At 45.1% G+C, this 22714-nt stretch overlaps 3 protein-coding genes across 4 annotated transcripts in view; 2 read left to right on the forward strand and 1 right to left on the reverse strand.

Moving 5' to 3' along the window:
• The window catches only part of LRRC2 (leucine rich repeat containing 2), a 54109-nt gene extending 50955 nt beyond the window's left edge, over positions 1–3154 (reverse strand). For both annotated transcript variants that reach the window (XM_050780562.1, XM_050780564.1), the window contains exon 1: positions 3069–3154. The gene's annotated coding sequence lies outside the window, so the exon portion shown is untranslated. The remainder of the gene's footprint in view (positions 1–3068) is intronic.
• TMIE (transmembrane inner ear) overlaps positions 1–22714 on the forward strand; it is a 538092-nt gene that overhangs the window by 386891 nt on the left and 128487 nt on the right. The window lies entirely within an intron of this gene.
• Positions 13756–17587, forward strand: TDGF1 (teratocarcinoma-derived growth factor 1). The gene is made up of 6 exons (XM_050780591.1): positions 13756–14175; positions 15238–15290; positions 15375–15509; positions 15883–15997; positions 16095–16204; positions 17242–17587. Exons 1-6 carry the CDS (start codon positions 14156–14158, stop codon positions 17355–17357), a joined length of 549 nt encoding a protein of 182 aa, XP_050636548.1. The 5' UTR covers positions 13756–14155; the 3' UTR covers positions 17358–17587.

Consider the following 22714-nt stretch of genomic DNA (forward strand, 5'->3'; position numbering starts at 1 on the left):
ACCCACTATGCAGACGGCATGCACACACATGCACGTGTGCACACACACACGTTCATCCACACATCCAGTTATCACCTACATCTTAGAGGGCATGCACTTCTCACCACCAACTAGTGTCACGCCTTGCCTCAGTTGTGGAAAGGCCTCCTAACTGGTCTCCTGGCTTCCCAATCAACTCCATCCAAACCATCTTCTAGTCAATAGTGAGAGTCACTTTCCAGTGAGAACTAGATCATGCCACCACCTGGCACAAATCCCCCCGAGGCCTGCCTTTGAAATGACAATGAGATCCCAGCTTTCCCCAAAGGCAGTGAGCCCCTGGCATGGTCTGCCCTCGGCCAGCCCATCCCGCCTCACACTCCTGCTCCCCTCCTCAGTGCTTGTCCACCCCTTGCGTCTTCCCCCTCAGAGCTCAGCACACACTGCTCCCTTAGCCTAGAACATTCCTCCCCCAGTCACATGGCTTCCTCCCCACACCCCTGGAACCCACCTTAAATGTTTCTCCTGTCCGGCCTTCCCGGCCTCCTCATCTAAAGTAAACCCACCTGTTATTTTATTTCTCAGTCTACTGTTTATTTACATCACAACACTTAATGAAGTTAAAGTATTTGATCCATTATATTTTATATGTCCATGGACCAAGCCATAGACGAGCCACAGTTTACTGACAGGAGCAGCCACCTGGGAGTCCCCAGACTTGGGTTCACAGCCTGGTCCCCATGAGTTCAGCTGAGCAGGTCATTTGTAGCATATGATGGGAACTGGAGGGGCCTCTCCATCATCTTGTCCAAGCCCCTGCAGAGAGAGGTGTGCTATGGCCATCAAATGAGGGGTTTTGAGTAGTCCAAGGGCTACAGATGCCAGTCTCCTGCTTCTGAACCTCAACACAGAAACTGTGTGTACTGAGCCAGCGTACTTAGTGTGTATTTCTGTTTTTCAATGCCTAGGAACCCTAAGTGACATTTATGGGTGCTCATAAAATGCAGACAGACAGAAGCTTTGTCCATGCCTCCAAGTTCCCAATCTAGAGGGGAGAGCATCAAAGGATATCTTTCAGCGCAGCACGTTCATTAGACAACAGAGGCTGAACCAACCCCTGTAGGAGCCAAAAGAGAAAGGGTAGGGGAAGGGGTTGGGAGAGTCCCGCCCGGACCTTGAGGAACGGGAAAGGGCTAACAGTGCAGGTTTGACGGAATAACTTTCCACGCCCCACTCCCCAACCCAGTTATATCAGAACCACTTGACAGAGCCATCCACTTTACAGTCATCCACTCTACAGAGCCATCCGCTTCCAGAGCCAGAGGGCATGACTGGAAAAACATGTCCCCTGGCACCAGGGCAGTAGTCTCCACTCAGAAGTCATATGCTAGGGGGAGGGGGGGCTTTCCAGTCATCTAGTCCTCTCCCTTCTTGTCAAATGACACTGGGTTGCTGGGTAGGAGGTGTAGAGTGGGTGCAGGGTTAACCCCTCAGAGCATCCTAAGAAGGATCTGGCGGAGTCTGGGAGGAGAGTCACCTCATCATGCAGGTGCCAAGCCATTCTTGGTGCTCCCTCTGTGAGGCTGGGAGGGGGACAGGAGCAAGAGATGGAGCAGGAGAGGAGGACAAAGCTAATGCCAGAGGTCACCTGAACCAGCCATGCAGAGAGGCTCTCTTCTCCACACCTGCCTCTCAGAACTCCCCTCCACGGCGCCCTTCCAGGTGTGTCATCAATGTGAGGAAAACCTCTATCATCAGCCTCGCTGCATCCAAGAGAACAACTGTAACCCATGGGAATTTCTGGGGGCACCAAGATACAATGGGCAATAACATGACAACCAAGGATCTTTGGTGACTCACAAATTCCATTCTATCCTCACATAAGGCCACTGCCTGGACACCAGGGTTGGGATGAACGAATGAGTTTTCTGATAGAAATGGAGGTAAATAGGGAGCTAAATAGTCAAGTAAGGTCAGAATAGTCAGCCAAATCCTGAATTAAATGACATTTATGCCACATGATCACAGTTTCCCTGGGGACATCTGATTAATTTTATTGTAATTTGTTAAGCTAGAAAATTCAGCCAGGGGAGGCAGAGGGTCCAAACGGGATTAAGAGGGCAGTTCCAGGGCCAAGTTGCCTGGGCTGGAGCCCTGCCTACCTACTCTCTGGCCACACGTCCCTGAGAACATGGCCTAACCTCTCTGAGCTTATGTTCTCCTGTGGACGTGATGGAGCAAACAGCACTGAGCTCACAAGTTGGCGAGAACATCGCGTAGGATCATTGTGTCAAGGGCTTAAGACAGTACCTGGCACCTAGTAAGGTCAAAAAGCTCAATCACTTAAAGTAAAAAGAAAGGAAACTAAGAATCGCTGTCACCAATTAAGTGACAAAAGACAAAAACAAGAGGTATGTGAGCATCCGAGGATTTTTCTCCACCTGGCATGATTAGCAGAGGTTCTTTGGGTGAATAATGGGGGAACTCCCCAGTCCCTGAGTTCTGGGAGAGGGTTTGGTCCAGCAGAAGAGCTAGCAACAGGGCAGAGCGGCTAACAAGCCAGACAATTTCTCCTCCTTTGGATCTCCAGTCACTTTCCGCCCTTGCCTCACGCCTGTCCCAACCCCAAACCAGGGGGCGTGAGACGCTGGGAGAAAAGACTTCCCCGCCAGGGCCATGTGTCAATCATACCATTCAGGGCACAAACAAAGTTGATTTATCTCCCCTGGACAGCTCTTTGGACCAGAAAGCTTTGGGCTCAGCCTTGGGCACCGGGGCAGTACCCGCAGGGGAACCGCTAACCCCGAGCAAGATTCACTCGCGGGGACACCCGCCTCCCCACGCTCTCTCCTTTCTCGCCATCCCACCATAGTCCTGGACCTCAGATACCTTCGATGCCTAAGCCCCAGCCGCTGTCCGGTTAGGGACGTTTACCCCTGTCGCTCCCGCCGACTGCAGGTCACCAAGGCACGGAGGAAGGCGTAAACAACTGAGCGCCTAGGGCACCGGCCGTCCGCCCGCGTCCTCCCACGGGGAGCGCAAGCCCCCTGCTCCCGCCCCGCAGGCCACCTCGGACGCCCAGCGCTTACCTGCCCCGAGGGGCGGGCACTGACAGTCGCGGCCTGCCCGCCGCGGCTGTTTACACCACAGACGCTGTTTACACCCGCTGAGCAGCACGACCGAGCCGGAAGAAGCCTACCGTGCCTGTGCGCTAACAGGCTATATTTGTAGGCGGATAATATGATCTGGAGGACATGTGCTAATCAACTATCTATCTATTCTATGTGACTCAGCCCAGCCTGAGACAAAACAGACTTCGTAGGGGAGGGCTTGGCACCCTGCGCGCTGCAGCCGGCCAGCGAGAGCCCGGGCCCGGGGACTATCTGCAGCCTCCTACCCGGGGCCAGACCTTTTCACATTGGAGATCCCGGAGGGTGTGGAATGGAAGGGAGCGGGTTCCGAGGGCTCAGCACACTAAACTGGGAACCAAGCCAGACGCAGGCTTTGAAAGCCATATGACCAAGGGAATGTAAAAGCGTTTTCGATGTTGGAAGCAGCAGATATCCAAGGTCTCAATTTCACCGTTATATTTTATATTTTTAATTTCCTAAAATGTATGTGAGCTTAGATTCTCTTTAGATAGTTTACTAATTGGGCAAATATGTTTTGCTAATAGCCCACATCGTGAAAATATGACAAATTAATAATCAGTAATCAAGTCCCTTGCTGCTCCCAAGAGTCCATGTGACCCCTTCCTGACCCTTAATGGCAGTGGCTCCTCATATCCCTTAGCCTAAAACTGAAAAATACCTTTTGTGTGATATATATGTCATACTTCTAAAATTCATTTCCTTAAAAAAGCGTAATTTTCTTTTTCTTTCTTTCTTTGTTTTTATTTTATTTATTTATTTATTTATTTATTTATTTATTTATTTATTTGAGAGGAGTCTCCCTCTGTCGCCCAGGCTGGAGTGCAGTGGTGCAATCTCAGCTCACTGCAACCTCTGCCTCCCGGATTCAAGCGGTTCTCCTGCCTCAGCCTCCCCAGTAGCTGGGATTACAGGCGCCTGACACCACGCCCGGCTAATTTTTGTAGATACGGGGTTTCACCATGTTGGCCAGGCTGATCTAAAATTCCTGATCTCAGGTGATCCCGCCCGCGGGCCTCCCGAAGTGCTGGGATTATAGGCGTGAGCCACGGTGCCCAGCCTTTTGAAAATAATGCTTTTTGGCCGGGCACGGTGGCTCACCCCTGTAATCACAACACTTTGGGAGGCCAAGACAGGCGGATTACCTGAGGTCTGGAGTTTGAGACCAGCCCGGCCAACATGGAGAAACCCCGTCTCTACTAAAAATACAAAATTAGCCGGGCGTAGTGGCAGGCTCCTGTAATCCCAGCTACTGGGGAGGCTGAGGCAGGAGAATCACTTGAACCCGGGAGGCGGAGGTTGCAGTGAGCCGAGATCACGCCATTGCACTCCAGCCTGAGCAACAAGAGTGAAATTCTGTCTCAAAAAAGAAAAAAAAAAGGACTTTTATCTGAGAAATGCAAGGTTTTTTTTCCATTATCAGGCCCAAGGAGACATTATAATGAAACTGCACTCATGCCTACTCCCCTCTTTGAGCTATGTCTTCATCTCTTGAAATTGCTTGCTATCGTCACAAGTAGCTGTAAATTAACCTAAGAGCAACACACCAGACACTATAACCCACACCCTATAGCTAAAGGATGTATAGCCAATCACTAATCAATGTCATTTCTGTAAACCAATGAAAATTCCCAACAAATAACTTTATATCAATCCTTCTCTGTCTCCTTCTTTTACTTTTAAAAATCCACTCATTGAGCAACTGTATGCCAATAAATTGGAAAGTCTAGAAGAAATGAACAAAATTCTAGGTACATACAACCTACAAAGATTGAATCAGGAAGAAATTCAAAACCTGAACAGACCAATAACAAGTAACAAGATCAAGGTTGTAATAAAAAGTCTCCCAGTAAAGAAATGCCCAGAACCTGATGGCTCCACTGCTGAATTCTACCAAACATTTAAAGAAGAACTAATACCAATCCTACCCAAACTATTCCAGAAAATAGAGGAGGAAGGAATATTTGCAAACTCATTCTATAGGCCAGTATTACCCTGATACCAAAACCAGAGAAAGACACATCAAAAAAAAAAAAAGAAAGAAAGAAAACTACAGGTCAAAATTCATCTCTGATGAATATTGATGCAAAAATCTTCAACAACAATAATAGCAAGCCGAATTCAGCAATACATTAGAAAGATCATTCATCACAAGCAAGTGGAATTTATCCCTGGGATACAAGGGTAGTTCCAACATACACAAATCAATTGACACCATACATCAGATCAACAGAATGAAAGATAAAAATCATATGATCATTTTAATTGATGCTGAAAAAGCATTGGATAAAATTCAACATTCCCTTATGATAAAAAGCCTCAAAAAAACCTGGGTATTGAAGGAACATACCTCAACATAATAAAAGCCATATATGACAGATCCACAACTGGTATCTTACTGAATGTGGAAAAAATTAAGCCTTTTTTCTAACAGCTGGAACACAGCAAGGATGCCCACTATCACCACTGTTATTCAATATAGAACTGGAAGTCCTAGCTAGAAGAATCAGACAAGAGAAAGATATAAAGGGCATCCAAATTGGAAAGGAAGAAGTTAAATTATCTGTTTGCTAACGATATGGTCTTATATTTGGAAAAACCTAAAGACTCCACAAGAAAACTATTAGAACTGATAAACAAATTCAGTAAAGTTGCGAGAGACAAAATCAACATACAAAACCCAGCAGCAGGCTGGGCACAGTGGCTCACACCTGTAATCCCAGCACTTTGGGAGCCCAGGAGTTTGAGACCAGCCTGGGCAACAAGGCAAAACCCCATCTCTACAAAAAAATATAAAAATTAACCAGGCATGGTGGTGTACACCTGTAGTCCCAGCTGCTTGGGAGGCTGAGGTAGGAGGATAATCTAAGCCCAGGAGTCAGAAGTTGCAGTGAACTGAGATTGTGCCATTGCACTCCAGCCTAGGAAACAGAAACCCTGTCTCAAACAAAAAAAGAGTCAGTAGCATTTCTATATGCCAACAGTGAACAATATGAAAATGAAATTTAAAAAGTAATCCCATGTACAATAACCACACTTAAATTAAATATCTAGGAATTAACTTAACCAAAGAAGTGAAATATCTCTATAATGAAAACTGTAAGACACTGATGAAGGAAATTGAAGAAAATACCAAAAAAAATGGAAAAACATTCCGTGTTCATGTGTTGGAAGAATCAATATTGCTAAAAATGTCCACACCACCCTAAGCCATCTACAGATTCAATGCAATCCCTATCAAAATACTGGACATTTTTCACAGAAATAGAAAAAAGAAATTCTAAAATTTATATGAAACCACGGAAGACCCAGAATAGCCAAAGCTACCCTAAGCAAAAAGAACAAAACTGGAGGATTCACATTATCTGACTTCAAATTATACCACAGAGCCATAGTAACCAAAACAGCATGGTACTGGCATAAAAACAGACACATAGACCAATGGAACAGAATAGAGAACCCAGAAACAAATCCACATACCTACAGAGAACTCTTTTTTGACAAAAGTACCAAGAACATACATTAGGGAAAAGAACAGTCTCTTCAATAAAAGCTGCTGGGAAAACAGAATATCCATACGCAAAAGAATTAAACTAGACCCCTATCTCTCACCACATACAAAAATCAAATCAAAATGGATTAAAGACTTAAATCTAAGACTTCAAACTATGAAACTACTACAAGAAAACATGGGGCAAAATCCCCAAGACCTTGGTCTGGGCAACACCACAACCACAGGCCACAACCACACAAATACCCCACAAACGCAGGCAACCAAAGCAAAAATGGACAAATGGGATTACATCAAGTTAAAAAGCTTCTGCACAGCAAAGGATAAAATCAACAAAGTGAAGAGACAACCCACAGAATGGGAGAAAATATTTGCAAACTACCCATCTGACAAGAGATTAATAATAAGAATATATAAGGAGCTCAAACAACTCTATAGGAAAAAAAATCTAACAATCTGATCAAAAAAGCTGGGCAAAACATTTAAATAGACATTTCTCAAAACAAGACATACAAATGTCACACAGGCATATGAAAGGATGCTAAACATCACTGATCATCAGAGAAATGCAAATCAAAACTACAGTAAGATATCATCTCAACTCAGTTAAAATGGCTTATATCTAAAAGACAGGCCATAACAAATGCTGGCAAGGATGTGGAGAAAGGGAACCCTTGCACACTGTTAGTGAGAATGCAAATTAGTACAACCACTATGGAGAACAATTTGGAAACTCCTCAAAAAACTAAAAATTGAGCTACCATATGAACCAGCAATTCCACTGCTGGGTATATATGCAAAAGAAAGGAAATCAGTATATCAGAGAGATATCTGCATTCCTGTTTGTTGCAGCGCTGTTTACAATAACTAAGATTTGAAAGCAACTTAAGTGTCCATCAGCAGATGAATGGATAAAGAAAATGTGGTACATATACACAATGGTATACTATTCAGCCATAAAAAAGAATGAGATCCAGTCATTTGCAATGACATGGATGAAACTGGAGATGATTATGTTAAGTGAAATAAGCCAGGCACTGAAAGACAAACCTCCCATGTTCTCACTTATCTGTGGGATCTAAAAATCAAAGTAGGACTGCGCATGGTGGCTCACGCCTATAATCCTAGCACTTTGGGAGGCTGGGATTACCAAAGGATCACCTGAGGTCAGGAGTTCAAGACCAGCCTGGCCAACGTAGTGAAACCCTGTCTCCACTGAAAATACAAAAAATTAGCTGGGCATGGTGGCAGGCACCTGTAATCCCAGCTACTCAGGAGGCTGAGGCAGGAGAATCCTTTGAACCCGGGAGGTGAAGGTTGCAGTGAGCTGAGATTGTGTCATAGCACTCCAGCCTGGGAGACAAGAGCGAGACTCCATCTCAAAAAAAAAAAAAAAGAAAGAAAAGGAAAAAATTAGCCAGGCGTGGTGGCGCATGCCTGTAGTCCCAGCTACTCAGGAGGCTGAGGCTTGAAAATCACTTGAACCCAGCAGCAGATAGAGGCTGCAGTGAGCCAAGATGGAACCACTGCACTACAGCCTGGGCAACATAGCAAGACTCCATCTCAAAAAAATAAAATAGTCATTAAGAGCTATACGTGATCAAATACAAGATCCACCATGTAAGAAGCACTTTTTTTTTTCTTTGAGATGGAGTTTCACTCTTGTTGCCCAGGCTGGAGTGCAATGGCGTGACCTCAGCTCACCACAACCTCTGCCTCCCGGATTCAAGCAATTCTCCTGCCTCAGACTCCTGAGTAGCTAGGATTACAGGTGCCCGCCACCACGCCTGGCTAATTTTGTGTTTTTAGCAGAGACAGGGTTTCTGAATGTTGGTCAGGCTGGTCTCAAACTCCTGACCTCAGATGATCTGTCTGCCTCAGCCTCCCAAAGTGCTGGGATTACAGGCATGAACTACTGCACTGGCTTAAGAAGCACTTTTAAATGAGATTGTCCAGGTCATGAAAACCAAGTGAGACCCCAGCTTGCCTCCCAAGTCTAACTCCTGGGAGTCTGTCTGTCCATCTATCTGTCTGCTGGGGCCAAATGGCCTCGACTTGGTTGGTAGGAAACTAGGAAGTGACTGCCTCCTCCCCATCAGCAGCTTATTGATCACACTAAAATGGCATTTCATTTAGATTACTGGGCTTGTCTTATCTCAGGGCAGGGCAGATGGGAGCAGGAGCCCTACCTGGAAAATCTCTGTCTACCTCATCGTGCTAAGCACAGATAGCTGATCAGTAAATATTTGTTGAATTTAATCAAAAAAATTAAGATTTTGGTGTAAAAGAATTCTAAATTATAGCTATGTCTAAAAGTCTAAATCAGGGCTGGGTGCGGTGGCTTATGCCTATAATCCCAGCACTTTGGGAGGCCAAGGCAGGCAGACTGCCTGAGGTCAGGAGTTTGAGATCAGCCTGGCCAACATGGTGAAACCCTGTCTCTACTAAAAATACAAAATTAGCTGGGCATGGTGGCGCACACCTGTAATCCCAGTGACCTGGGAGGCTGAGGCAGGAGAACTGCTTAACCTGGGAAGCAGAGGTTGCAGTGAGCCGAGATTGCGCCATTGCACTCCAGCCTGAGCATCAAGAGCGAAACTCCATCTCAAAAAAAAAAAAAAAGGTTAAATCAGATTTTCCATAGTCTAACATGGTTCCCAGTAAGCACATCAAAATTATCTTGTCTTACATGTGGTAAATACTCTTAATAAGTTGCCCAGAATTCAGCCCAGAATATCAGTGGTGGTTTGGGTTACATATTTCAGATTTGTCTTTTTTTCGTTCTTCGCTGGGGGAAGAGGGTATTCTTTGTTTTATTTCTAGGATCAGGATTGGGGAAACAAGTTGTTTTCCTGTGGCGTTTCTCAAGGTTTCTCAAGGACCTTGCCCTCGCCCCACCCCCATTTTAGAAAATAGGGCTGAGATTTAATATCTCTCTGTCACAGACGTGGCTATTGGAGAAAGACTAAGCCAAAAGAAAACCAGCACAGGTAAACACTTCACTAGAGGTTGGAGAAGCTGAGGTTTCTGGAAGACCGGATTTCTGGACCTCTTACTCCAAGGGAATAAAGGATAGGGGGAAGAGTTGGTGAAAGACCAAAAAAAAAAAAAAAAAAAAAAAAAAAAAAACAAGCAATTTGCAATACACCTTACACGGGCAAGGTGGCTCACACCTGTAATCCCAGCACTTTGGGAGGCCGAGGTGGGCAGATTGCCTGAGGTTGGGAGTTTGAAACCAGCCTGGCCAACGTGGTAAAATCCCGTCTCTACTAAAAGTACAAAATTAGCCGGGCATGGTGGTGCATGCCTGTAATCCCAGCTACTTGGCAGGAGAATCGCTTGAACCAGGGAGGCGGAGGTTGGGGTGAGCCGAGATCATGCCATTGCACTCCAGTCTGGGCAACAAGAGCAAAACTCCGTCTAAAAAAAAAAAATACAGTGATGACAAGATAAACTCCTGGGTCAGTGGGTGCCAGGACAGGGCTCTCAGAACAGCTGGAAGCTGTAGTAGGGAAGATGGTCTCAGCAAGGACTTCCCAGAGCAAATGACATTTGGGCTGAGTCTCAAAGAAGCCAATTCAAGTGCTCTGTAAGAAGGACCAGCCAGGTCATAGAAAATGAAATACAAACACCCAATAACCACAGGACACAATGTAAATCCAAGCAACAATGAAATACTACTTTTCACATACTGTATTAGCAAAACTTAAGATGCTTGCTGCAGCCAGAGTTGGTAAGTACTTGGGAGATGAGCTCTCAATACCAACTCAAGGGAGAGGGAGGAGGGGCAGGCTTCTTGGAAAATAATTTGGAAGCATCCACCCTTTAACCAAGCAATTCCAGTGCTAGAAATTTGCAAGAGGAATATGCTTTCAAGCGTTTGGCAAGATATACATACAAGGAAGTTCACCACAAAACGTGGAAACATGTCATGTCTATTCATTGATAAAATCATATATAGTATGTCTACATAGGAAGAAATATGATACAGCCCCATGGCTCACAGAAAAAAATGAAGTCCTCTCTTAAGCCCTTCTCCCTTCCTCTTACGCCATTTGTGTAACAATATGGCTCTAAAATGACTTGCTTGAGCACATCTTCCCCACTGAAATTGCAGATTTTTGAATGCAGGAATCTGTCCTTTTATGTCCCACACAGAGACCTGTGGCAAATACAGAATAGGTTTCCAGTTGGAATTTGTAAGTTTGCCAGTGAAAACAGAAAGTCATTAACTTGTTAATGAAGTGTGGCCAGGACACACTGGGTGGATAATGCTTCCGCAGGAGTGTAGCTCAGGTGTTAACAGAAGCTGTTGGGCGCTAAGCTTGATGAAATTAGAGGCCCTGACGTTCCTCAGCTGGAGGGTACATATATATACAGAACTCCCCCACCTCCTCTGCTCTCTCCCATCTTCTGGCCTGCCTGGATGTTCAAGGAAACAATGACAGAGGTAAGACCTAAGAGCCCTATGATAAAAGGAGGCTTTTAACCTTGAAATACTGTCATTGTACTGCAGAGATGGCGTTCTTCTGTTAACTCTTTGGTTGGAATTTAGTTCTATGTGTTCTCAACCATTTAAACAAGGTCGAATTGGCTTTTGATAGCTAAAATTGATCCCATTCTCCAAGTTTATTTTCTTCCTTGAATTTTAGGCAGACACAGGAAGTCTGTCCTTTGATTATGATGTATTTCATTCCACCATTCTTGTTTGGATGGTTTTAAGTCAAAGGCTTATTTGTGTGATTTTTAAACACAATTCTGCCCCAGTTTTTAATACACAGTGTCTCAAGGGCAGTACCAACAAATGGTCAATACCAAGAGCATTGTTTTTTACTTTCTGTTCTCAGTGCCTTTAGTAAGGGATGAGATGGGCTGACTGTGATTGGGGAACCCCCATTGCACAGCACTTCCCAATCCTAGGCCTGACCTTTTGACACAAAGCACTCATTGGCCTGGAGGCTGGCCAGCAGCCCAGTTCCAACAGTGACCAAGCAGAGGTGACCAGTGGCCATCCTAGGGTAGTCATTCAATTTCCCCACCTGGAGGCAGCAACAACTTTTTGCAGTTAGTACAATTAGAATCAACAATTACTGTTCTTCCTCTCCAGCCTCACAGTGGGGTCACTTCTCACAGCTGTTTCTCCAGAGCCAAGCTCCAGTCTACAGGCAGCCCAGCAGTAGACATCAAATACCTGTTAAACAGCCCTTACATCTCCAGCCCAACAGCAAATATCTAACCTCTCTTAAACACCACAGCCCTTCCCTTCCCCTTCTCCCCACCCCCCATCCCAAAACCTGGCCCAGGCTCTGACTACCCTGGATCCACTTGGCTTCCTCTGCAGTCAGTACCTATGGGGAATGGGGATCTCTTCAGGGGGTTCTGGTCCTTAGAGAAGGGATTTTGTGTGGCTGAAAAGCTGGCGTCCTGGGATTCTGGTCCCATCAATGCCAACATCGCCAGACTGGAGACCTCAGTTACTTCCTCCGAAAATGCAGTGATTTCCAGGGGTCCTATTTAAGCTCTAAAAATTCCACAAGAGCTTTAGATAAGGAAATAGCAACGCAGGGGTGTGTTCTGTTGCCAGTTCTGCCACAGGCCTGCCTAGTCTCTGAAGACAAGACCCAATAGAACTAGTTGTCTTGTCCACAAAGTGAGACTAATATTGTGGGCGCTACTTATCTACTTAGCACCTTAGACTGGTGAGGACTGTGGTGCACAAGCTACCTTACAAATGTACCGCACTGAGTAACACCTTTACACCTCCTTGCAGCTCCAGGGCTAGCCTTCTCCTTTGCAAAGCCCTCCCCCACCTCCGGCCTCCTAGAGCTTCAGGCCATGTTCCCATGTCCCCTGTGAATCTCAGCATGGTACTTGAAGCGTTTCACCTGAAAAGACCACACAGGGAGGAGGTGAAGCGCAGCAGGAATGAAATAGTCAACTGCCGTGGAGTTGGAAATGTTACTGCATCCCACCCTTGACTGGATGGGGCCTCACTCCCCCAGTACAAATTATTTTACGTTTGCTTCTCCCAAGATCATGTGTAGACGTAAATAGCACCTCTTCCCAGCACCTGTGGATCCATGGCATCCACACAGGTAGGCACTGACGCTGAAATGGGTTCGGATGCCACCAATTCTTTCTGCCGAGGCCTAAATCCAATAAACAGAGATGGATGGAAACAACTATCTAATAAAAGCTTCACATTTGTGTGCCTGGCAATATTAAGTAACCGTCAGGTTTTCCTTTAGAAATTGGAATTAAATGCGATTTAGAAACTACTAACGACTTTGGGCGTATTTAGTAACATATTACCCGGAGGATTGAAATGTTAGGGGAGGCGACTCCGGCTCATAGACGCGCCTCTCCATCTGGGGCGTCTGGAGCTTCGTGGAGCCACTCAATAAACACGTTTACCCCTGCAAGCGGCACATTAGAGCCCGGCGGTAACTCCCGGTGTTGTGGGGCCGGGACGGCGAGGGGCTGCAAGAGGTCGCACTGTGGGCGCTGAAGGCTGAGATAAATTCCCGTGATTGGGGACTGAAACGGCCTCCCATGCCGGACTGCCGTGGTTCTAGAACTTTTTCCTGGAACAGGCCGGCACTCCCACTGCAAAGCCCCAGCGGCTGCGCCCCTGGCCGCCCCTCCCCTCTCCCGGGCACCTGGCGCCGGCTCCCGCGTCTTTCCAGGAATTCAGGTCCGCCTGGAATTTGCACTTCAAGTCTGGAGTCCCCAAGGAACCCCTCCTGAACCTGAACTTCTGTCTCAGTTTCAAGCTTCCTAGTCTTCCCCCGACACACACCTAGCTCCTCGGGCGGAGAGCACCCCTTTCTTGGCCACCCGGGTATCCCCCAGCGGGAGTACGGGGCTCAAAACTCCCGGAAAAACAAAGGTGGAAGCAAATTTCAGGAAATAAAACTTCCTGAAATAAAATATCAGACGCCTTGAGACCCATACATTTTCAGGTTTTCCTAATTAAAGCAATTACTTTCCACCACCCCTCCAACCTGGAATCACCAACTTGATTCGAGAAACTGATTTTTCTTTCTTTCTTTCTCCCCCCGCCCCCCCGCCCTCCCCGCCCCAAAAGAGTACATCTGATCATTTTAGCCTGCAACTAATGAGAGAGATATTAGGACTAGTTAACCACAGTTTTACAAGACTCCTCTCCCTGCATGTGGGCCATTGTCATGCTGGTGGGCGTCCCGCCCACCTGAAGGGTCTCCCCGCCCCGACTGGGGTTTGTTGTTGAAGAAGGAGAATCCCCGGAAAGGCTGAGTCTCCAGCTCAAGGTCTAAACTTTCAAGGCCGAAAGCCCTCCAGTTTCCCCTGGACATCTTGTTCCTGCTTCTGCTACGACCTTCTGGGGAACGCATATTTCTCATTTTCTTCTTAAATTGCCATTTTCGCTTTAGGAGATGAATGTTTTCCTTTGGCTATTTTGGCAATGACTCTGAATTAAAGCGATGCTAACGCCTTCTTTCTCCGCTAATTGCTAAAAGCTACGGACTGCAGGAAGATGGCCCGCTTCTCTTACAGGTATGAGCTAATCTTGAATGTGAGCTTTTTTTCATTGCTAGAGATTGCCAGTTTAGGAAATGAATGTTCTACACCCGTCATTTGATTTTTCTCTTGCTTAAGCCTTAAAGTGCTGCCAACAGCACTGCTCTTTTTCCTGAAAGACCTGGAATTTCACACTGTTACTTCTAACTTTGCGGTTGGCTTTTAACATTTTCCTGTTAATGTTAATTTTCGTTTTACGTTAATGACTCTGTCTATGAAATATTGTTTCTTTATTCTTGTGTAAACAAAGGTCAATACTACAACCAAATTTAAAATCTTCTGAAAAGATTAAAGGTATAAGCAGATACGATACTTGCAAAACCATTAAGATAATAGGAAAAAAAAAACCCACATTTTTTACCTAAAAACCTTTTAAATGATTGGTTAAAATAGTTTGGCCGGGCACGGTGGCTCACGCCTGTAATCCCAACACTTTGGGAAGCCAAGGCGGGTGGATCACCTGAGGTCAGGAGTTTGAGACCAGCCTGGCCAACATGGTGAAACCCTGTCCTACTAAAAATACAAAAATTAGGATTACAGGTGTCAGACACCTGTAATCCCAGCTACTCCAGAGGCTGAGGCAGGAGAATCGCTTGAGGCAGAGGTTGCAGTGAGCTGAGATTGCACCATTGCACTCCAGCATGGGTGAAAAAGTGAAACTCCATCTCAAAAAATAAAGTAGTTTGTAAAATGTGATTCATCAGTAACATGGGACGCAGCCATTTTTAAATCCTTGTATGAAAACTGTATGCAGGACAAAAATATGTGAAATAAAAGACAAAAGACCTAAAATTAGGTACTTATGTGAGGACAGGGCCTAAGAAATAATAAAATATATTAAAAAGACTTGGATATTGGTGACTTTTTCAACATTTTTCTTTGTTACATGAATTGGCCATTAAAGAAAGAAAGGTGGCGCTCTACAATTTCTCTTGAGTGATCTGTGGTCTTGTCCTTGCGATGGGAGGACCCAGGTGTTAACTTGTAAGGCTTTATTTCCTTTGTTTTGCTAACTCATGTCTGACTTCCTCTTCCTAGTGTGATTTGGATCATGGCCATTTCTAAAGCCTTTGAACTGGGATTAGTTGCCGGTGAGAGACCTTTTGTTATTTTGATCACTCACAATTTTTATGTGGCCTGAAATACAGACTCCTTGAACTGATTTTGTCCTTAAGGGCTCAGCCATCGGGAATTTGCACGTCCATCTCGGGGAGACCTGGCCTTCAGAGATGACAGCATTCGGCCCCAGGAGGAGCCTGCGATTCGGCCTCGGTCTTCCCAGCATGTGTCGCCCATGGGGATACAGAACAGTAAGAACTGCCTGGCTTCGATGCTTCTGCCCTGGTCCTTCATGTGTCTCCTGAGTATCTTTCCAACGCTCTTTCACCTAAAAGGGCACCTGGTTCTGGAACTGGGCAGGTGCTGGACTGCTTTTGGTTTTGGAAGTGAGACAGGGATTGTGTATTTTACTTCCCTAGAGCGCAGTTTTCATCACCTGAGTCCACTTCACGCTGGGGAACCCCAGAACCACCACTGGCCTATGCATGAAAATGACTTCTGCTCAAAGACGCGGAGTCTTATTCTGTGGGACAACACATTAGTGTTGCATTAACCTTCGCTTACAGGAATTGCCCTTGCACTTTTCCATCCCTACACCCTCAGTCATCTGTTCTTACCTTTCAGGTAAGGAGCTAAACAGAACCTGCTGCCTGAATGGGGGAACCTGCATGCTGGGGTCCTTTTGTGCCTGCCCCCCCTCCTTCTACGGACGAAACTGTGAGCATGATGTGCGCAAAGAGTAAGCCATTCAGAGGGGAGGGGAGCCGTGGAGAGGAGAGGGAAAGGGAAGTAGAAATTTCAGACCCATGGCTATTGCCTTACCTGTTCATTCTCAGGAACTGTGGGTCTGTGCCCCATGACACCTGGCTGCCCAAGAAGTGTTCCCTGTGTAAATGCTGGCACGGCCAGCTCCGCTGCTTTCCTCAGGCATTTCTACCTGGCTGTGGTAAGCTGAAGTTCTCCTCTTTCTTTTGCCCTTTGAAGTTGCCTTGGGGGGTGCTTAGTTAGTAGGCTCTCCTTGTACCTCTTGGCTTGCTAGAGCCTAGCAACCAAAGTTCTGCTTATAAAAGCATCACAGACTCTTGATGAGATAGTTGCCTTGGCTTCTTTGATATTTATTTCCTCGGAAACCTGGCTAGTCCTGCTGCCTTTCAGATGGAGGTGTATTTCAAGTCTATTTGACATTTTATGGTCTGAACTTCTATTGAGGAAAACAAACAAGTCTTGGTCTCTTGTTTAACCAAGAGATGTTCTCTGGTGTTCCTTTCCTTTGGGCAGGAGGACCCAAACCAGGATGGGCAGCTCATTTGGAGTCCACCCCAACAGCAAATTCTATCAGAGGCTTGGCCCCTTGCTAGTCCTTTAGGAACTTCCAGGGTCCTAAAAGTCCCTGGTAACCCTCTCCCCATACCTTACCATGACTGGTCGTTGAACCCTTTCACCTTATTGATTTTTACTAATTTGAGGAAAACAATGAAAAGAAGGGCAGCACCTGGAGAGAAAAAGAGGCGACGGTCCTCTCTCCACCCCAGCCTGAGCCACGTTTCTAGGGCCCCCCAAGTTCAGAGACCTATAATAGTTTTGGGCTTGGAGATGTTAGAAATGGAAAATATTCAAGTCCAGGAAGTAAATGAAAGCAAACATTTCACTGAGAACAGGAAGGAATTCCCCAATCCAGACAGGGATTATGTCTTTGCCATTTGTATCCTGGGTGTCAGACTTAGGATAGGTGTTTGATAAGTGTGGGTTGAATGATTGGATATGTAGGGACCATGTTCTCCTCCTGGAACATGGAACCCATCAGAACCTAATCAGGTTCTGCTCATCCCTGCAAGTGAAGGCATCACCACTGGGCTAGGTTCCAATGTGAGTGTCCTGAGAAGAGCAGGTTCACAGTAGGCATGTAGATATGCCACGTTTGTGGGCAGCAGGATGAACTGCCAGAGAGGTTTCCTTTAATGATCAAGCATCCCTACCTTCCAGATGGCCTTGTGATGGATGAGCACCTCGTGGCTTCCAGGACTCCAGAACTACCACCGTCTGCACGTACCGCTTTTATGCTAGCTGGCATCTGCCTTTCTATACAAAGTTACTATTAATCGACATTGACCTATTTCCAGAAATATAATTTTAGATATCATGCAAATTTCATGACCAGTAAAGGCGGCTGCTACAATGTCCTAACTGAAAGATGATCATTTGTTAGTTGCCTTAAAATAATGAATACATTTCCAAAATGGTTTCTAACGTTTCCTTACAGAACTGACTACTTCTTACCTCTTTGCCCTGCCCTCTCCCAAAAAACTACTTCTTTTTTCAAAAGAAAGTCAGCCATTATGCCGGGCGCGGTGGCTCACGCCTGTAATCCCAGCACTTTGGGAGGCTGAGGTGGGCAGATCACAAGGTCAGGAGATCAAGACCATCCTGACTGACACTGTGAAACCCTGTCTCTACTAAAAATACAAAAAATTAGCCGGGCATGGTGGCGGGCACCTGTAGTCCCAGGTACTCGGGAGACTGAGGCAGGAGAATGGTGTGAACCTGGGAGGCGGAGCTTGCAGTGCGCTGAGATCACGCCACTGCACTCCAGCCTGGGCGACAGAGCGAGACTCCGTCTCAAAAAAAAAAAGGAAAAAAGTCAGCAATATCTCCATTGTGCCCAAGTCCAGTGGTTCTTTTTTTTGAGATGGAGTCTCACTCTGTCACCCAGGCTGGAGTGCAATGGCGCAATCTCAGTTCACTGCAATCTCTGCATCCCAGGTTCAAGCAATTCTCCTGCCTCAGCCTCCCAAGTAGCTGGGATTACAGGCATGGGCCACCATGCCCGGCTAATTTTTTTGTATTTTTAATAGAGACGGGGTTTCAGCGTATTGGCCAGGCTGGTCTCAAACTTCTGACCTTGTGATCCACCTGCCTAAGCCTCTCAAAGTGCTGAGATTACACACGTGAGCAACCACGCAAGGCCTGGTGTTTCTTGATACATGTAATTCTACCAAGGTCTTCTTAATATGTTCTTTTAAATGATTGAATTATATCTTCAGACTATAAAAGACTAATTCTAATGTGGACCTTAGGATACAGTTTTGAGTAGAGTTGATCAAAATCAATTAAAATAGTCTCTCTAGAAGGAAAGAAAGCCTCTTTAAGGGGAGGAACCAGAGTGCTGAAGGAATGGAAGTCTGTCTGTGTGTGTGCAGGGAGACTGGGTAGGAAAGAGGAAGCAAAGAGAAGAGAGAGGTTGGAAAACATAAAATGGGTTACTTGATTGGTGATTAGGTGGGTGTAGAGAAGCAAGTAAAAAGGCTAAATGAAAGGGCAAGTTTCCATCATCTACAGGAAGCTATATAAGACAAGGACTCCCGTTTTTTTCCCCAAAGGCATTGTAAAAAGAATGAAGTCTCCTTAGAAAAAAAATTATACCTCAATGTCCCCAAAAACATTGCTTAATAAATTATGTTTCCTCCAAGCTGTGCAATTCTTTTAACTATTGTAGAAGAGAAAATGTTCACAGTATATTTAGTTGTAAACCAAGTGATCAAACTACATATTGTAAAACCCATTTTTAAAATACATTGTATATATGTGTATGCGCAGTAAAAATGGAAACTATATTGACCTAAGTGTGAACTGGTTCTTTCTAGGTGATGAGGTGCTTTATGGTGGTAGGTTTTTGCTCTCTGTGCCCTTCTGCATTTTCCAAAGTACCATGGTGAGGATGTGTTGTATCTGTTTTCCAGGGTCCTAAAAGTCCCTGGCAACCCCCTCCCCGTCCCCCACCATGACTGGTCACAGAACCCTTTCACCTTATTGATTTGTACTGATTTTTTTACTGATTTCATACGGAATATGGCAACTATATCTGGCTCAAAACTGAGGAAACCAGAAGAGCCGAGTCCCAGGTGAGTGCTCAATTCTGTTTCTGGCTTTGACGTGTGTGTTCTTCTGTGAAGGACAAGATTTGCTTCTATTATTTAGGTACCACTTGGTCCATAATTTGTGTTTTTCCTAATTAATTTCCTGCAGATGCAAACTTCCAAATAGGTGAAATTTTTTACAGTGTCCAGTGGAAAGAAAGTGAAATGGGATAAGCAGGAAGCAGTGAGGTGTACCAGAAAGCACAAAATCAGGAGGTAGACAGGCTGGGTTTGGAAGGTGGTCTGGCCACTTACTGACAGTTGGACCCAGCTTCCTGATCTGAATCTGGATTAGTGCCTACATCACAGTATTAGAACTAAGTGACATAAAATAGTTAAATAGTTAAAACATTTATACAAAATAGTTTCTCAATAAATGTCATATTTTCTTCTCTTTTTACCTGCATATTTACCACAGAGGATTTTAAAACATTTTTGGGGCCAGAAATATAATTTACTTTTTTTCTGAGACAGGGTTTCATGCTGTCCCCCAGGCTGGACTGCAGTGGTGCATTCACAGCAGCTCACTGCAGCCTTGACCGCCTGAGCTCAAGCGCTCCTGCCACCTCAGTCTCCCAAGTAGCTGGGACCACAGGAGCACACCACCACGACCAGCTAATTTTGCTTATTTTTTATAGAGATGGGTTCTTGATTTAAGCCACATCATCTGCTAATTTTTTTCTTTATATCAACTTATTTTTATTGTGGTAAAATATACATAACATTTACCATTTTAACCATTTGTAAGTTCAGTAGCATTTAAGTCCATTTGTATTGTTGTGCAACTGTCACCACCATCTATTTCCAAAACTTTTTCATCATCCTAAGCTGAAATTCTACCTATTAAACATTAACTTCCCTTTGCCCTTCCCCAGGACCCTGGTAACCACTCTTAACTTTGTCTCTGAATTTGACTGTTCTGGATACCTCCAGTAGGGGGAGTTGTACGCTATTTGTCCTTTTGTGGCTGGCTTATTTCACTCAGCATCCTGTCTTCAAGGTTCATCCACGTTGCAGCGTGTGTCAAACTTTCTCTTTTTTTTTGATACTGAATATATTTCATTGTATGTGTGTACCACATTCATCCATTGATGGACATTTGAGTTGTTTCCACCTTTGATTACTGTGAATCATGCTACTGTGAACACTGGTGTACAAATACCTGTTTTGAGTCCCTGCTTTCTTTTGTGTACATACTCAGAAGTGGAATTGCTGAATAATATGGTAATACCAAGTCTCAATTTTGTGACATTTTGCATTCCCACCAGCAATGCACAAGGGTTCTAGTTTCTCTACATCCTTGCCTGGCACCTGCTTTGTTTTGTTTTGTTTTGTTTTCATATTAGTTATCCTGATGAGTGTGAAGTGGTATCTCATTATGGTTTGGATTTGCATCTCCCTAATTATTAGAGATGAGGATTTTTTTTTTCATGTACTTAGTGGCTATCAACTCATTTTTAAAAATGCTTTCTACTTGGCCAAAGGAATAGCATTTGTGAAGTCCCAGATAATTTACACAAGTCTTGAAATTAAAAAATAGTAATGTTCACCTGCAAGCCATCTAAAATTATGAAGCAGAGGTACATGTTGGGAAATGGTTCTCTGGGGGGATACGCGAGACTCTAGATTCTACCTTCAGCTGGCCTACAGAGTCCTGAAAGTACTGGTCCCCTTGTGGGACCCATAGACATGTGTGGGTCCACGTTCTGGGGGTGGAGGGCATTCCCTGTGGGTGGACTCCCCCTGGTTCATTCAAAACACTGGTGCTGGTTTTTTAGTTTTTGGTTTTTGTTTTTTGTTTTTTTTTTTGACAGAGTCTCACTCTGTTGCACAGGCTGGAGTGCAGTGGTGCGATCTTGGCTCACTGCAAGCTCTGCCTCCTGGGTTCACGCCATTCTCCCGCCTCAGTCTCCCAAGTAGCTGGGACTACAGGCACCTGCCACCACACCTGGCTAATATTTGTATTTTTAGTAGAGATGGAGTTTCACCATATTAGCCAGGCTGGTCTCAAACTCCTGACCTCAAGTGATCCGCCTACCTCAGCCTCCCAAAGTGCTGTGATTACAGCCATGAGCCACCATGCCCAGCCAATGGTGCTGTTTTAAAGGCCTGACATCAGAGAATGGTTTACTTATAAGAGCTCAGCCTCCACCATGGAATATTACATCACCTTTAAAAAATCATCTTTAGAAAGGATTTTTAATGCTCTGGAGAAATACTGAAGATACTATGTCAGGTGTTAAAGGGAGAATATAGTATGGTCTCAACTAGAATTCTTAAAAGGTAGGAAACATAAAAATATTAAAGCAGTCAGTTCTGAATAGGATAATTATATTATGGGTAATTTTACATTTTATTTTTTTAAACTAAATAGCATGTAATTAATTTCATAATTGGGGAGTTAAGTTTTTGTAAATAAAGGCAAAACTTAGTATGAATTTGTGAGGTTACAAATAATCCAAGTAAAGTTCATGGGTGCTTTCATGGGCAAAGGAGGAGTCATCCTGGGACAACTATGAAATGATAAGGGGAGAAAACCTTTGAGATGAGTGGCTAGATGCAGAATACATGTTTCTATTTCAATGAAAATTATGACAGGGTTGTACTATGGTGACATCAGTAAATAAAAGAAAATTAGAGGCCAAGCATGGTGACTCACGCCTGTAATCCCAGCACTTTGGGAAAAGGCTGAGATGGATGGATCACCTGAGGTCAGGAGTGTTGAGACCAGCCTGGCCAACATAGTGAAACCCCATCTCCACTAAAAAAGGATACAAAAATTAGCTGAGTATGGTGATGTGCACCTGTAATCCCAGCCACTCGGGAGGCTGAGGCAGGAGAATCACTTGAACCTGGGAGGCAGAGGTTGCAGTGAGCCGAGATCCCACCCCTGCACTCCAGCCTGGGCCACAGAGCAAGACTTCATCTCAAAAAATAAAATAAAAAAAGAGAAAATTAGAGGAAACGCAACGCTGGTAGAAGCAGTTGCTTTGGAATGTGTCTGAGATGACACATATTTTGTATGCCATATGTATTATATGTTATATTCTTGAAATAAAGTAAACTACAGAAAAGAGTATTAAGAGAGTCATAAGGAAGAGAAAATATATTTACTCTCCATACAGTGGAAGTGGGTCATCATAAAGGTCTTCATCCTCATCGTCTTTCCGAAGAGACTCGTGTCCCAGAGGGGTTTCTTGAGCGCCCTGGGCACAGCCCTTGCCAGCCAGGGAGAGGTGACACCGATGCTGCAGTCAGTAGACACCTCACCTGCATTGCTGGGTGCGATGGGGAGCTCTGGAGCCATGGGGAGTTCTGGAGCTGGGGTGGCCCTTCAGAGTTGTCCCCAGCTGAAGCAAGAAGCCAGGTCTTTCTACCCCCGACATCAATCGGTCATGGAGCACAAGCTGCCCCCGGGAGGGCGTGTGGCCTTGGGTAAGTGGACTCCTTTGAGATGAGGACAGTTCACACCCAACACCTCCAGCCTCTGGGGAAAGGTGGATCTCATCACAGTCCACTGCTCATGCTGCTGGTTCCATTTC

The sequence above is a fragment of the Macaca thibetana genome, chromosome 2, assembly GCF_024542745.1.
Source record: "Macaca thibetana thibetana isolate TM-01 chromosome 2, ASM2454274v1, whole genome shotgun sequence".
Lineage (NCBI taxonomy): Eukaryota > Metazoa > Chordata > Mammalia > Primates > Cercopithecidae > Macaca > Macaca thibetana.